The sequence below is a fragment of the Leptodactylus fuscus genome, chromosome 6 (assembly GCF_031893055.1).
Source record: "Leptodactylus fuscus isolate aLepFus1 chromosome 6, aLepFus1.hap2, whole genome shotgun sequence".
Lineage (NCBI taxonomy): Eukaryota > Metazoa > Chordata > Amphibia > Anura > Leptodactylidae > Leptodactylus > Leptodactylus fuscus.
Window position 1 is genome coordinate 177,931,827 of NC_134270.1, and position 14,579 is coordinate 177,946,405.

Sequence of the window (14,579 nt, forward strand, 5' to 3'; positions counted from 1 at the left end):
CCGCAGTGCTGCGCCTCTCTGTATAGTCCTTGTAATATGTGCAGGTCAGTAATATCCTCAAGGCTCACATCACGTCTTCTCCTTCCAGTTGATGTGAAAAATTGAAAACTATTGTATTCTAAGACCAGAACGTGGGCAAAGATTTTCACATTTGCCTAGATTTACTTGCCTAGAAACCTGTTCAGGTCAGATCAGACCTAGCAGGACCTCAGGGGTTAATGCTCTTGTAGAAACTCTCCGCCCTTCTCCTGTGAAGAAACTTTTCAGCTTCCACTTCCTGCTCTTTCTTTGTACAATGGCGTCTGCAGACCTGAGGGACGAGCTGAACTGCTCCATCTGCCTGAGCTTCTATACAGACCCCGTATCCCTGAGATGTGGACACAACTTCTGCCGCTCGTGTATTGTGAGTGCGCTGGATACACAGGAGGCGACTGGAGAGTATTCCTGTCCTGACTGCAGAGCAGAATATCCTGAGCGGCCGGCCCTGGAGAAGAACAGAAAACTGGGGAACATAGTGGAGCGTTTCTTATCTTCTCAGCCTGATATGGAGGAGACCAGAATCTTCTGCACTTACTGTGATTCACCTGTCCCGGCTCTCAGGACTTGTCTTCAGTGTGAGGCTTCTTTCTGTGAAAAGCACTTAAGTAGACACAGTAAGTCCTCAGAACATATTTTGGTTGAACCCACTGTTACCCTGGAGGACAGAAAATGCTCCAAACACAAGGAGGTACTGAAATACTATTGTCCTATGGATGCCGCCTGTATCTGTGTGTCCTGCTGGGTGGCCGGAGACCACAAGGGACATGATGTGGATCTACTGGATGTGGCCTTTGAGAAGGAGAAGGAGAAATTGCAAGTGATCATTGACAAACTGAACTCTGAGAGAGAGGAAGCTGGAAGAAGAGTCAAGGATCTTAAGGATCATGGGATAGAACAGCAGGAGAAATCAGACAGACTTGCCGAGAGAGTCTCTGATTTGTTTTCTGATCTCAGGGAGAAGCTGGACAATCTAGAAAAGAAAGTCCAGGGTGAGATTTCCAGGCAGAAGGATCAGGTGTCACTCTCAGTCTGTGATGTGATCAGACAACTGGAGCTACACAAGGATGAGCTGACCAAGGTAATGAATCAACTTGAGAGATTATGTAATATCACTGATCCATTGACTTTCCTACAAGAACACTTAAACACTGGTGACATCAGAGATAGGAGCTGTGATGTCATCAGTGATGTCAGAGATGCTCAGTGCCTAGATGAAGATATAGTCTCACAGATATTACACAGGGGACTGTTACGCTTGGCTATTGATCTGAAAATAAAGAGACAGTTCCCAGTGATGGAGAAATCAGACATATTACTGGATATAGACACGGCTTGTAAACACATCATTCTATCACCGGATCTCAGATCTGCCTCGTTTACAACTAAAGCACAAAAAAGACCAGATGGGCCCAAGAGGTTTAATTCCCGTCAGGTCTTTAGCACCTGCAGCTTCTCCTCTGGGAGACATTACTGGGAGGTGGATGTGAGTCAGGCCGACAGATGGATCATTGGAGTGGCCGGAGGAAGTCTGGAGAGGAAGGTGGTGGGTAATGACTCTTATATTGGATATAATAAGAATTCCTGGGGTCTGATGTTGTGTGAAGGTCTTAGAGTGCGTCATAACAATTTCCAGAAGGTGCTGGTGTCAGACTCTCCTGTGCAGGTTGTCGGGATCTATCTAGACTATGAGGCCGGACGTCTGTCCTTCTATCAGCTGTGTGACCCCGTCAGGCACTTATACACCTTCTCCGACTCCTTCTCCGAGCCGCTCTATCCTGCTTTCTATGTCTATGAAGATTGTGCCATCAGATTAATAGATTTACCACAAAATGACAATGCTAAAGCCTTAAAATGAATCTCCACCTTTTATCATTGTTTCATTCACAGGTCAAAATCCAGTGTCATCTCTTAATACATTTTTATAGAGGTCCCTTTTAAGGACATAGAGTTACGAGATAACATATTGACTACCTGCAGCCACCTCCAATGGGATCTTAATGTGTACAGCAAATGATAAACAGTATCTAGTCAGGTCTTATTGCCCTCTGGTGCCAGAGTCATGTCATACTCCCCCCTCCCCCAACCTCCTACCCTACTCACTCTTAGACTGTCTACCTGACACAGTGCTGATCTGCAGGGTGACACTCCATTTAGTCCCTTCATCCCTTCACACAAGCAGAGGCAAACTTGTCCTGCTCTACATGAAAGAGCACTGCCACCATGACACCTGATACTGCTAAGCGCTATTACCATAGTGGTAAAAATACCCTGGAAAGAATGCTCATCCACTAGTCCAGCCACACAGTGCCAATCCCTGTGATCTCCCTACCCCATTCTTACACGAAATACACAAAAGTCCCTAATATTAGGGGGACGTAAGAGTTAACCCCTTATACATGCGTGGCAGGCAAATATGCCCCATGGACCAGCTGCCATAGGTGACCGTCACCTGCTCTAGTGGTGGCTGCGGGTAGCCAGCACGTTATATGACAAGTAGGGTTGAGCCGATCTTGAGATTTTTAGTATTTTTTGATCATTTTCCAGCCGATCGTGATCGTGAAATTTTCTTGTTTCCCGATTGGGATCAGATCTTTGCCGATCGCTCAACCCTAATGACTAGCTTAAAGAGGTTGCCCAGACATTTTCTTCAAAGTGATTCTACCATTAAAACCCTTTTTTTTGTGTGGATAAGACATCGGAATAGCCTTTAGAAAGGCTATTCGTCTCTTACCTTTAGATGTGATCTCTGCCGCGCTGTTCCTTAGAAATACTGTTTTTTACTGGTATGCAAATTAGTTCTCTTGCAGCGATGGGGGCGGGCCCCAGTGCTGGAAATGCGATGGGGGCGTCCCCACTGCTGCTCGAAAACAGGCTCCAGTGACGCCTCTATCTTCTGCTGGATCCTCCCCTTCTTTCTTCGGCGTCACCTCCAGTGCCTGTGCGGTTGGCTCCGCCAGTGAGACACGAGTAGAGCCGACTTCTCATGCCGGCCGGCGGCCATAGTTCCAAGGCCGCAATTGTGTGCATGCGCAGTCGGCTCTACTAGTGTCTCAATGGCAGGGCCAACCGCGCAGGCGTCGGAGGTGGCGCCGAAGAAAGAAGGGGAGGAGCCAGCAGGCGTCACTGGAGCCTGTTCAAGAGCAGCAGTGGGGACGCCCCCATTGCATTTCCAGTACTGGGGTCCGCCCCCATCGCTGCGAGAGAACCAATTTGCATACCAGTAAAAAACTGTATTTCTAAGGAAAGGCGCGGCAGAGATCACATCTAAAGGTAAGAGACGAATAGCCTTTCTAAAGGCTATTCTGACGTCTTATCCACACAAAAAAAAGGTTTAATGATAGAATCCCTTTAATGACTCGACAACCACGGGAGGTGAAAAAAAATTATACTCGACGATGCTCCAGTGTCCTTGCACCATGTTCCGGTCCTTCTGCTCCAGCAACTTCTCACGGGTCTCTTCCTGAGTTACTCTGAAGCTGGTAATTGACCTTAGTGACCCTTGAGGCCAATCAACGGCCTCAGCAAGCCACAGGAAGAGACCCGTGATGTCACAGATAGGCCCTTCACTGAGGCCACTGACTGACCACACCAATCGCATGTGGCTGGGACTTCTGCCAAACGACGGCACGGGACCGAGAAGACAGGACCGTGCAGGGGGGCATCGGAGCATTGGGGAAAGGGGAAGTTTTATTTCAGTCACTGCCCCCGGCTGATTTAAAATTTAAAGGGGTTGTCCATTTTTGCCTGGACAACCCCTTTAATCTGTATATAATGTGTTGTCTTCGCTATTCGGTATGACAGTCTTCATAGCCAAATGTTTATTATTGTTCTAGTAAAACTAAGTGTAGAATTAAATTTTCTCGATTGAAAATGCCGTTTTCTGTATACAGCTCCCATGTGGAACTTTAATATCTCCATGGTATTTTGTATAATTTGTTTGCTTTACTTCCAATAAATTTGATGCAAAATTTCGGGAGACGACCAATGAGATCCGTTCGCTGAAATTGCTTTATGGTAGTTGATGAGTGACCAAGCTGGTGCAGCACTATGATGATAAGGCTGGAAACAAGTATGGTACACTAGGATTGTGTGTCTGTCTAAGTACGGTTCCGATTTTGCTTTTTTAACATTGATATCTATGTAAACATATGGCCATTGTTTGTATCCTATTGTTGTATCTGTAAACAGATCTGCCACAGGGGTCGCTCCAATTTATGGACAACCTCTTTAAAAGAGATGTCTCGGCTTAGTTTTTATGGCCACTTCACTGGTCTCCCCCCCCCCCCCCATACAGTGACCCCTTCACTGCCCCCCCTCCCCCATACAGTGACCCCTTCACTGGTCTCCCATACTCTAACCGCCATTTTATTGTGCGGGGGCTAATACCATGGGGGACATATTAACGCCCCCCTTCCCCCCAGCCATGGTGCCAGGATTGTCTGCTGTCAAAGTCACAGAGTCTGGGGACACATTGACCCCAACCATTGCGCCATAATGTTACGTTTAGAGATGAGAGAACACTGTTCGGATCAGCCGTGCTGTTCGGATCGGCTGATCCGAACAGTGTTCGCTCACTCTAATTACGTTGTGTTGCCCTAAGATCCAGGCAGCTGTGCCGTAATAGTATGGCACTCGTCGCCTAGGGGTTAAAGCAACACCAAAAATCACAAATGTGCCAACTTGTCAATTAACTAGGACCTCACATAAGAATATTATTTTCTATCCCCTATAAAAATTGTAGAAATTTCTATGTTCATCTCTAGTAATAATAGTTATTGCTATTATTTTAGGCTGCATGCACACGGAGTTACGCCGGGCTTGTAAAAATACTCATTCACAGCCGTACACGCGAGCACAGCGGACGGCTCCCGAGCACTTCCCATTCACTTCAATGGTAGCACTCGTAGCGCCGCGTTAAGAGCGCTCTCATTGAAGTGAATGGGAAGTGTTCGGGAGCCATCCGCAGCGCTCGTGTGTACGGCTGTGAATGAGTATTTTTACAAGCCCGGCGTAACTCCGTGTGCATGCAGCCTTAGGGTGTAACGGATATCGCTAGAGAGGAGGTTGGTATGTTACTCTATAAAGATCAGGTATGGACAGGACAGGACAGGACAGGGTCAAATGTAAACTATATTGATGACTTTATTCATGTTTTGAGTAAGTGTTTGGTGCAACTCTTTTAGCGCTGCGATCTGGACAATGGTAAACGCCAGGGTCACAGTGCCAATAACTTTCTGGTTATGTTCAGAGGGGTATTACAAAGAATACCCCTGTGATTAGGCTCAGAGGGGTATTACATTATCCTTCTACATGACAATCAAAGAGTAAAGGTATATGCTCTCTGACTGATAGGAGAGGGGATAACATGGACAGAAGTTTACCGCCCCCTTGTAGTCACATACAGGTTATGTACAGACGATAATCTCTCATTTTAGAGCCCCATAGCTCGGAATCTGTTAGGGCTATGAAGATGAACTTGGATTAATTTTATAGAGGAGATTCTCCATTCTTCATAATCCAAACTGATCCTAAGTAGAGATGAGCGAACACTAAAATGTTCGAAATCCGATTTGAACAGCCGCTCACTGTTCGAACGGGTTTCGAACCCCATTATAGTCTATGGGGGAAAATGCTCGTTTCAGGGGTACGCAACATTCGATCAAATTATACTTACCAAGTCCATGAGTGAGGGTCGGGCTGGATTCTTCTCCCTGCGCAGCGTCCCCACGTCCTCTTCCGGCCTTGAATTCACTCTGCTAGGCATCAGGCCTGGGCAGAGGCAACTGCGCATGCCCGCACTACAAGCGGACATGCGCAGTCGGCTCTGCCCAGGCCCGATGCCTAAGCAGAGTGAATGCAGAGCCGGAAGAGGACGCGGGGACGCTGCACAGGGAGAAGACTTCTAAAGGTAGGAGAAAAACCAGCGTTGATTGGCAAAGTATAGCATTCTGCCAATTAACGCTGGTTCTGCATCGAATCTTATCTTCGAACAGCTAGTAGTATTCAATCGAGTACAAGTATTTCGAATACCGTAGTATTCGATCGAATACCTACTTGATCAAACACTACTCGCTCATCTCTAATCCTAAGATATCAGCATTGGTAGTAAGGACGTATTAGATACATCCTCTGTTACAAAAGTGCCTCCCTGGGAGGATGTATAAATTTGTGGGTGGCAGGGAAAGGGTTAAGTAACCATTATAGTCACCTTTGTCCCTGCTTCTCTTTTTTTGGTTTAAAAAAAAAAAAAAAAAAAAAAAAAAAAAATAACCTTGATTTATTTTATTTTTTATTGTATATAAGTTTTTGTGCATAAACCATATATTTTTAGAATATAAATATACATTTTTAAATTAGTTTAGACATGTATCATCAAAGTGATCTTCTCCTTTCTAAGGATGTTCATAAAAAAAACAGACACAAAATAACAGTCGGATACTGATTACTGCCCATTACCATACATTATCAGTTCGTTCCCAATAGACATTAATGTGATACAATAATGGACGCTTGTCATCTGTCATAAAACCATTATTTTTTGCTGAGACAAGAGTCTTGCACCTCGGATTTTTGCGTCCACAAAAAAATAAAACACACATGATGGAAATGGTGTAAATGGAAACTATCACTAATGGACAACAGATAAAATCCTATCCAAGGGGCAACACGGTGGCTCAGTGGTTAGCACTGTAGCCTTGCAGCACTGTAATCCTGGGTTTGAATCCCACCAGGAACAACACCTGCAAGGAGTTTGTATGTTATCCCCGTGTTTGCGTAGATTTCCTCCTATTCTACAAAAGACATACTGATAGGAGAAAAAAAAAAAAAAAAAAGTACATTGTGATCCCTATATGGGACCTACACAAAAAAGATAAAATCCTATTGAAATCATGGGATGATGGTTATAACTAGAGATGAGCGAACCGTAAAAGGTTCGATATTCGTTTCGAATAGCCCCTCAATATTCGACTACTCAAATCAAAAATCAAACCCTATTATAGTCTATGGGGGGAAAATGCTCGTTTCAGGGGTAGGCAACGTTCGATCAAAATATACTTACCAAGTCCACGAGTGAGGGTCGGGCTGGATCCTCCGAGAAGTCTTCTCCTTGCAGCGTCCCCGCGGCGTCTTCCGGTTCTGAATTCACTCTGACAGGCATCGGGCCTGGGCAGAGCCGACTGCACATGCCCGCACTACAAGCACTACAAGCGGACATGCGCAGTCGGCTCTGTCCAGGCCCGACGCCTGGCAGAGTGAATGAAGAGCCATACGACGCTGCGGGGAAGCTGCACGGAGAAGACTTCTAAAGGTAGGAGAAGAACCAGCGTTGATTGGCCGATTGTATAGCATTCTGCTGGTTCTGCATCGAACTTTTACATTCGAACAGCGAGTGGTACTCGATCGAGTACGAGTATTTTGAATACCCTAGTATTCGATCGAATACCTACTCGATCGAGTACTACTCGCTCATCTCTAGCTATAACGGTTCTAATACTGTCCTTTGTTAAAATCTTGTAAAGGACACTAGTAGCGGACACTACTGACAGTCATCACCGGTAGTTTGAACACCGTGCACAGTACGCTCCTGTATTGAACTACAAGAGCAAGAACGGCCTCCCAAAAATGGCCGCCGGCCGGCATGCGCACTCAGCTCTATTTGTGTCCCACTGGCAGAGCCAACTGCGCAAGCATCGGAGTTGACACAGACGGAAGATGACGAGAGAAGGGGTGGATGCAGCTGAAGATGGAGGCGTCACTGGAGACAGTTCTCTGTCAGCATTGCCATTTGAGCGCAGGGGCCCGCCCCCATTGCTGCGAGATAACTCATTTGCATACTGGTAAAAATCGGTACAGCGACCGAGAAAGGTAGGAGATGAATAGCCTTTCTTAAGGCTATTTTGACGTGGTAAATAGAAAAAAATGTTGTTTTAGTGGTAGAATCCCTTTAACACAACATTCTGCAGATGACAAAGACAAATGCTCCTAAAAGAGTTATCTAGATAAACAAACTTTAACAAATTTAACAAATCTTCCCCTTAACACTTACACCAGTTCAAGAGAGTAAAATCAGCCAGGCACTAAAACATGTATAGGATAGATAAATAGATACACATTAGATACAGGCATTAGATAGTAACAGAAGCCCCCACCACTGGTGGTCACACAGACACATCTCATAGTTACTGGAGCTTATCACTGTCCCATAACTTGTCATGAAACCATTTTATGTTCAGAAGGAAAACTTAACTTGTGATACACGTATTAGGACATGTCCATCCAAGAGGACAGATGAGTGAGGACACGTGTACCTGGCTAGCTAGGCGATATATACAGATGCAGCGGTCTTCAACTTGAATCTGATAACTCGCTACTTGGCGACAGAAAACACTAAAAACAGTTGAAAGCAACAGAAACAAAGCTGAGCTAAAGAGATTGGAAGTGTTATTGGAAAGCTTCAGAAGTCACATTAACCCACTAACAGTCACATTAAGGATTCAGGGAGGCCACATAAGGAGTTCTGGCACCATAAGGAGACGATTCATCTGGAACAAATCTTTTGTTGGAAAGCCAAAATTTTGGGTGTTCATCACCCATATAACCCTATACTACTCTGGAGTTTCTTCAGACCCGAGAATATAATAAGCCAAAGCCCAGGGGAGTTAAATAACAAAAAACTGATACTCACCATTCCCAACCTCTCCTGGGCTCCATGTGACATCTGGTGTTCCATTGTGGTCCTTTTCTGTCATCTTGCATCTTCTTCAAGTGCCTTGGTGACATTAAGGTGCCCTGTTTTCTGAAAAGCCCAATAAATGGGCCTTACTGGTCTTGTGAGACACACCAACATCATGATATTTGTGGCAAAGCCTCAAGACGTTGGTGCTCCTTAAGTGACAAATGACCCCCAATGACAGTCCTTAGCAGTATTTGAGGTCCATGTCTTCACAGAGGAGGCCAGAAGATGACCGATAAGGACCATAATAGATTGCCACTAGAGATGAGCGAGTACTACGATATTCAAAATACTTGTACTCGATCGTTATTTGAATGTAAAAGTTTGATGCAGAACCAGCATTGATTGGCTGAATGCTATACAGTCGGCCAATCAACGCTGGTTCTTCTCCTACCTTTAGAAGTCTTCTCCGTGCAGCGTCCCCACGACGTCTTCCAGCTCTGAATTCCCTGTGCCAGGCCCGATGCCTGGCACAGGGAATTCAGAGCCGGAAGACGCCGCGGGGACGCTGCACAGAGAAAACTTCTCGGAGGATCCTGCCCGACCCTCACTCGTGGACTTGGTAAGTATAATTTGATCGAATGTTGCCTACCCCTGAAACGAGCATTTTCCCCACATAGACTATAATAGGATTCGATATTCGATTCGAGTAGTTGAATATTGAGGGGCTACTCGAAACGAATATTGAACCTCGAACATTTTACTGTTCGCTCATCTTTAATTGCCACCCCTTACTCTCTTGGGTCTCCATTTATTATCCTATGAGGTCTGAAGACATACAAGCGCATACTGAAAGCACTTTAGGTTCAGCAAGACAAATTCAGACTGAAGAATGATTAGTGGGCAAACCTTGTGAATATTAGCAAAATAAATAATGCAAGGTTCACCCAAAATAAGACATGGCAAAAGATGTGGCAGATGTAAGATGTGATAGATTTGGCGTATGTAAGATTTGACAGATGTAAGATGTAGCATGTATGTCTGCAACATCTTACAAAATCACATCAATAGTGTCTAATAAGCAGATAAAAGCAAAAGTGACTTGGAAATCTGGGAAAATTCCTTGGAAGAGAAGATTCTACATAAAATAAATAAAATGAATGACTTTAAACATCTGTAGTCCGAGCGTGTTCACCAACATCTGGTTCTCGGCACAAATCATCATGGTGTTCCCCTAATGCTTTCTCAAGCCTGGCGGGGATAGATCTCAAGAAACCTTGTCTGAAATCTTGGCCCATAAAAACATAAATGATTGGATTGAGACAACTGTTAAGACAAGCCAAGATGGTAATAATAGCATTTACTGTAAAAAATGGAAGGTGGAGTTCGTCATTGTAACGATGGGTGTTGTTCTCATACATTAGCGGCTAGATGTAATATGGAGACCAGCAGATGAAGAAACACAATATAACAGCGGTGATGATCCTGTAGGGTCTCTGAGATCTCCGGGGTCTCTTACTTTTTCTAAGTTTACGGAAAATGATCACATAACTGGTCAAGATGATGACAAAGGGGATCCCAAACATTATAACAAACCTGAGAAGCTGAAAGGTCTTTTGTATATGAATAATACAGTCATCACTTCCCTTATAGCTTATACACCATTCACTTACATCCTTAAAATGGAAGCCATAGATGAAAGACACTAAAGCAGTTATGAGCAAACTCAGCCCCCAGATGCCTCCTGCAGTGATCCTCACTAGTCTACGGGTCCTATAAACTTTTGCCCAAAATGGCCACAGGACGGATACACAGCGGTCAATACTCATGGCTGTCAGGAGAAGAATACTGGCGGTCATGTTTAATGTGAACAGAATAATGTTCAGTATACAAGAAGTATATACTATGTATTCATTGTGTTGAAGAAGGGAAAGCCATTGTGCAATACGTAGAGGAAGAGAAGCGCAACATAAGAAGTCCGCTATGGCCAGGTGGAGGAACCACACGGCACTGATTGTCTTCTTCATCCTGAATCCGGCAATCCAGATGACTAATCCATTACCGATAATCCCAAGAACAAAAGTGATGCTGTATAAGGTAAATGACATCTTCTGTAATACAACATCTTCATAAAATTTCAGGTGAATGTTCTCATCAAGTGTGTAGGAAGACCTTGAGAAAGATGATAAGGTAGAACTTAGTCTCATGAAGAAATTATAGCGTCAATAATATCTTCTTTGTACATTGTTTCTTGGGAAACAGATTTGCCTATTTTTCCCATAATCCCCCCAATGGAACTAAAATGGCTTTTTGTAAGACTCCACACGCCTGAGAAGGTGGTCTCTCCTTAGGGGTGACATTATCCCCATAACCTGGTCTAGAAGTCTCTCACCTCTGCCAAGTTGGTTTTCCCTAGGCCAGGGGTAGGGAACGTACGGCTCTCCAGCTGTTGCAAAACTACAACTCCCAGCATGCATACTTGCTCTGCTGTTCTTGGAACTCCCATGAAAGTGAATGGAGTATGATGGGAGTTGTAGTTTCACAGCAGCTGGAGAGCCGAAGGTTCCCTACCCCTGTGCTAGGCTGTGCTGAAGAGATCCAACCAGATCGAAACAGCGCTGTCCACAGCTGGGATACTGACTTGGCAAAATCCTGCATCATTGCAGTAAAGGCTTGTTGGAAAATCGGTCATGATGTTCAAGGGAGCTTCCCCCAGAGGGCAGCACTGTTTCCCTATTTACATCTTGAGAAACAGATTTGCATATTTTTCCCATTGTACATTGTGGAATACATGGAGAATATGGGGACAAAAACCAAAGTGGGGTTACATTATGGCACTAAGCCAACCCACCATAGCACGCTCACCCCAGAACAGGAGGTCCTAGGGATTATTTTTCCTCTCTTTTCCATTTCTTGTTAGACCATTTTGACCCCTTGGTCAGGCAATTTCTTAGAATAGGAGAAACCCTGTAAAACTGACATGGTCCAAGAGAAAGGGTTATGGAGGCACACTGAGCTGAACCCAACTCTGTAAGGCCCGGTTCACATCTGCATTCAGTATTCCCTTTGGAGAGTCCATTTAGGGACCCCCAAACATTATAAATGACAAGAATGATAAATAGGAACGTACCAAATGTCATCATTTAGATCTGTAGAAGATAATGTCGAGTGATAACCAGGAGGATCCATTCTAAATTTTACCCTAAAATATATAAAGGAAAATATTCATAGAAATTTTTATTGTCTGTTTTGTGAGTAAATAGGTTTTGTCATCACATTCATTCCAGTTGGGTCCCCTCCAGTGGATTAACTAGGAATGGTGGGGCCCCCGTGGCGAACTTTTGACATGGGCCCCCCCCCGCCGACCGACACCAAAGACCTCGACTGACCCCCTCCTACGCATTCCTGCATGTTCTATTATGCCCCACAGTGGCCCCTTCACACAGTATTATCCCCCATAGTGGCCCCTGCACACAGTATTATACCCCATACTGGCCCCTACACACAGTATTATCCCCCATAGTGGCCCCTGCACACAGTATTATACCCCATACTGGCCCCTACACACAGTATTATCCCCCATAGTGACTCCTGTACACAGTATTATGTCCCATAGTGGCCCCTGCACACAGTATTATCCCCCATAGTGGCCCCTGCACACAGTATTATCCCCCATAGTGGTCCCATAATGACCCAGGACGCAGGCCGGGTTCATGTGATATCAGAGATGTCAGGAAGGAGGCCTGGCAGGATCGTGGAGAGGTAAGTAACAGTGTTTTTTTTAATGTTTCTTACCTCATTATACTCGGGGGTCCGAAAAGACCACCGAGTATAATGATAGCAGCGGTAGCGGCTGTCACCGGGCCCCCAATGTCCCGGGCCCTGTGGCAGCTGCCTCCGCTGCTATGGCAGTAGTTACACCACTACTACCATCATTGAAAGAACCCCCAATATAAAACTCAACTTTTATTTGAATTTTATAATGAATTTCGGATACTGGATATGATGGAAACCAATGTGTGTCTCCCTAGCAAAAAGGGGCAGAGACACCAGAAAGTAACAAATTGTGATGCCATCGCTGCCTGAATAGCGATATAAAACTGACCCCACCCTGGGACCAGAGTGAATAATTGGGTAGGATGATCATACCCTTAAATGAAGCACTGTATATAATGTAACAGACCAAGTATAAGATAAGATAAGATAATCCTTTAATAGTCCCACAGTAGGGAAATTTCAGTATGTTACAGCTGCTTAGTAATACAGATACAGGATAATACACAGTAAATATTACAGAAGTAGTAGACACACATATGCTGAGAAAGATATGCTAGGAGTCCATAGCAGCTTAGGAACAGAAAAGAAAGGAGGAGGACATTCATAATCATGTTCTCTGTGCGGAGTGTCTTCGCTTGGTCTGATGTAGATTATACAGCCTGGTCGTGGTTGGAAGGAAGGACCTGCGATAGCTCCTTCTCACATTTGGGGTGAAGCAGACGGTCACTTACAGTGCTGCCAAGTCCCATCAGGGTCCCATACATGGGGTGGGATTTGTTCTCCCGCATGGAGGTCACCACAGACAGTATCCTTCTGTCACCCACCACCTGTACTGGGTCCCCAGGACAGAGCTGGCCCTCCTGATCAGCCTGTCAAGTCTATTTCTGTCCCTGGTTGATATACTGCTCCCCCAGCAGGCCACACCGAAAAAGATGGCTGAGGCAACCACAGAGTTGAAGAAGGCCCTAAGAAGTGTCCCCTGGACTCCGAGGGCCCTCAGCCTCCTGAGCAGGTAGAGTCTGCTGTGGCCCTTTCTGTGCAGCGCCTCCAGGTGATCAGCCCAGTCTAGTTTATTATTGAGGAGCACACCCAGATACTTATAGGTCCTGACTATCTCAATGCATGTCCCCTGGATCTCCACCGGGGTCGGAGCACCTCTCCGTTTACTAAAGTCCACCACCATCATCTTGGTCTTCCCAGCATTAATCCTGAGCTGGTTCTGCTGGCACCATTCAACAAAGTCCCGATTTAAGTCTCTGTATTCCCTATTGTCACCATCAGTGATAAGGCCGACTATAGCAGAGTCATCGGAGTACTTCTGTAAGTAACAGCTGGAGGAGTTGTGCCTAAAATCAGCAGTGTACAGTGTGAAGAGAAATGGAAATGAAGAGAAGCATGAATCACATATGACTATTACAAAAAATGTAGCGACCCAGCCTAGGGCAGAGATGAATACAGCCCAAGCAGGATAGTTGCAAAAACCGCACAGCACTAAGCAGATATCCATATACAGCAGCCAATACCCATCTGATCATACACAATAGTTTTATGGCTAGATGGATGACTAATAGGCACGGTAAATAATGGCAGGTTATCTCTCAATTATGTAAAATACCTACCCCCAGACCTAAATAGTCCCTCGAGTGCAATGCCAATAGCAGTAGATCTCACTAAGGGTTAATGCTGATCAAAATAAGGGGGAAAGACAAACCACTGGCACAGATGGAGGGGTGCAACATTCAGCCCAACACATGAGGGCGGGTTCACACCAGCGCCCGATCTCTGTTTTGAGGTTTCCATCTTCTGCTGACAGGCATTCAGAGTCCGTCGGTGAGCACCCGTGAGCATCTTCTGGTCTCCGCTGCGAAACGGTTTTTATAAAGTCCTGCATGTCCGACTTTGTGTCCGGTTAAAAAAAACGGTTTCACCGTGGAGAGCAGAAGACGCTTATGGGCGGATACTTTGCAAACCCATCCAAATGAATGGGCTTGAAAACTGCCTGACAATTTCCATCTCCTGTCCCGTTTCTTGGGCAGGAAACGAAAACCTGCAAAACGGAGACAGGGCGCATGTGTGAACCCCCCCTAAT

General features: G+C 45.2%; 1 protein-coding gene and 1 pseudogene across 1 annotated transcript; one reads left to right on the forward strand and one right to left on the reverse strand.

Moving 5' to 3' along the window:
- The first annotated feature begins 295 nt into the window (after window positions 1–295).
- Window positions 296–1,894, forward strand: LOC142209185 (tripartite motif-containing protein 75-like). The gene has a single exon (XM_075278118.1). The coding sequence runs from the start codon at window positions 296–298 to the stop codon at window positions 1,892–1,894; it is 1,599 nt and encodes a 532-aa protein (XP_075134219.1).
- A 7,985-nt stretch (window positions 1,895–9,879) lies between these two features.
- On the reverse strand, window positions 9,880–11,902 carry LOC142209187 (C3a anaphylatoxin chemotactic receptor-like; annotated as a pseudogene).
- Window positions 11,903–14,579: the final 2,677 nt, after the last annotated feature.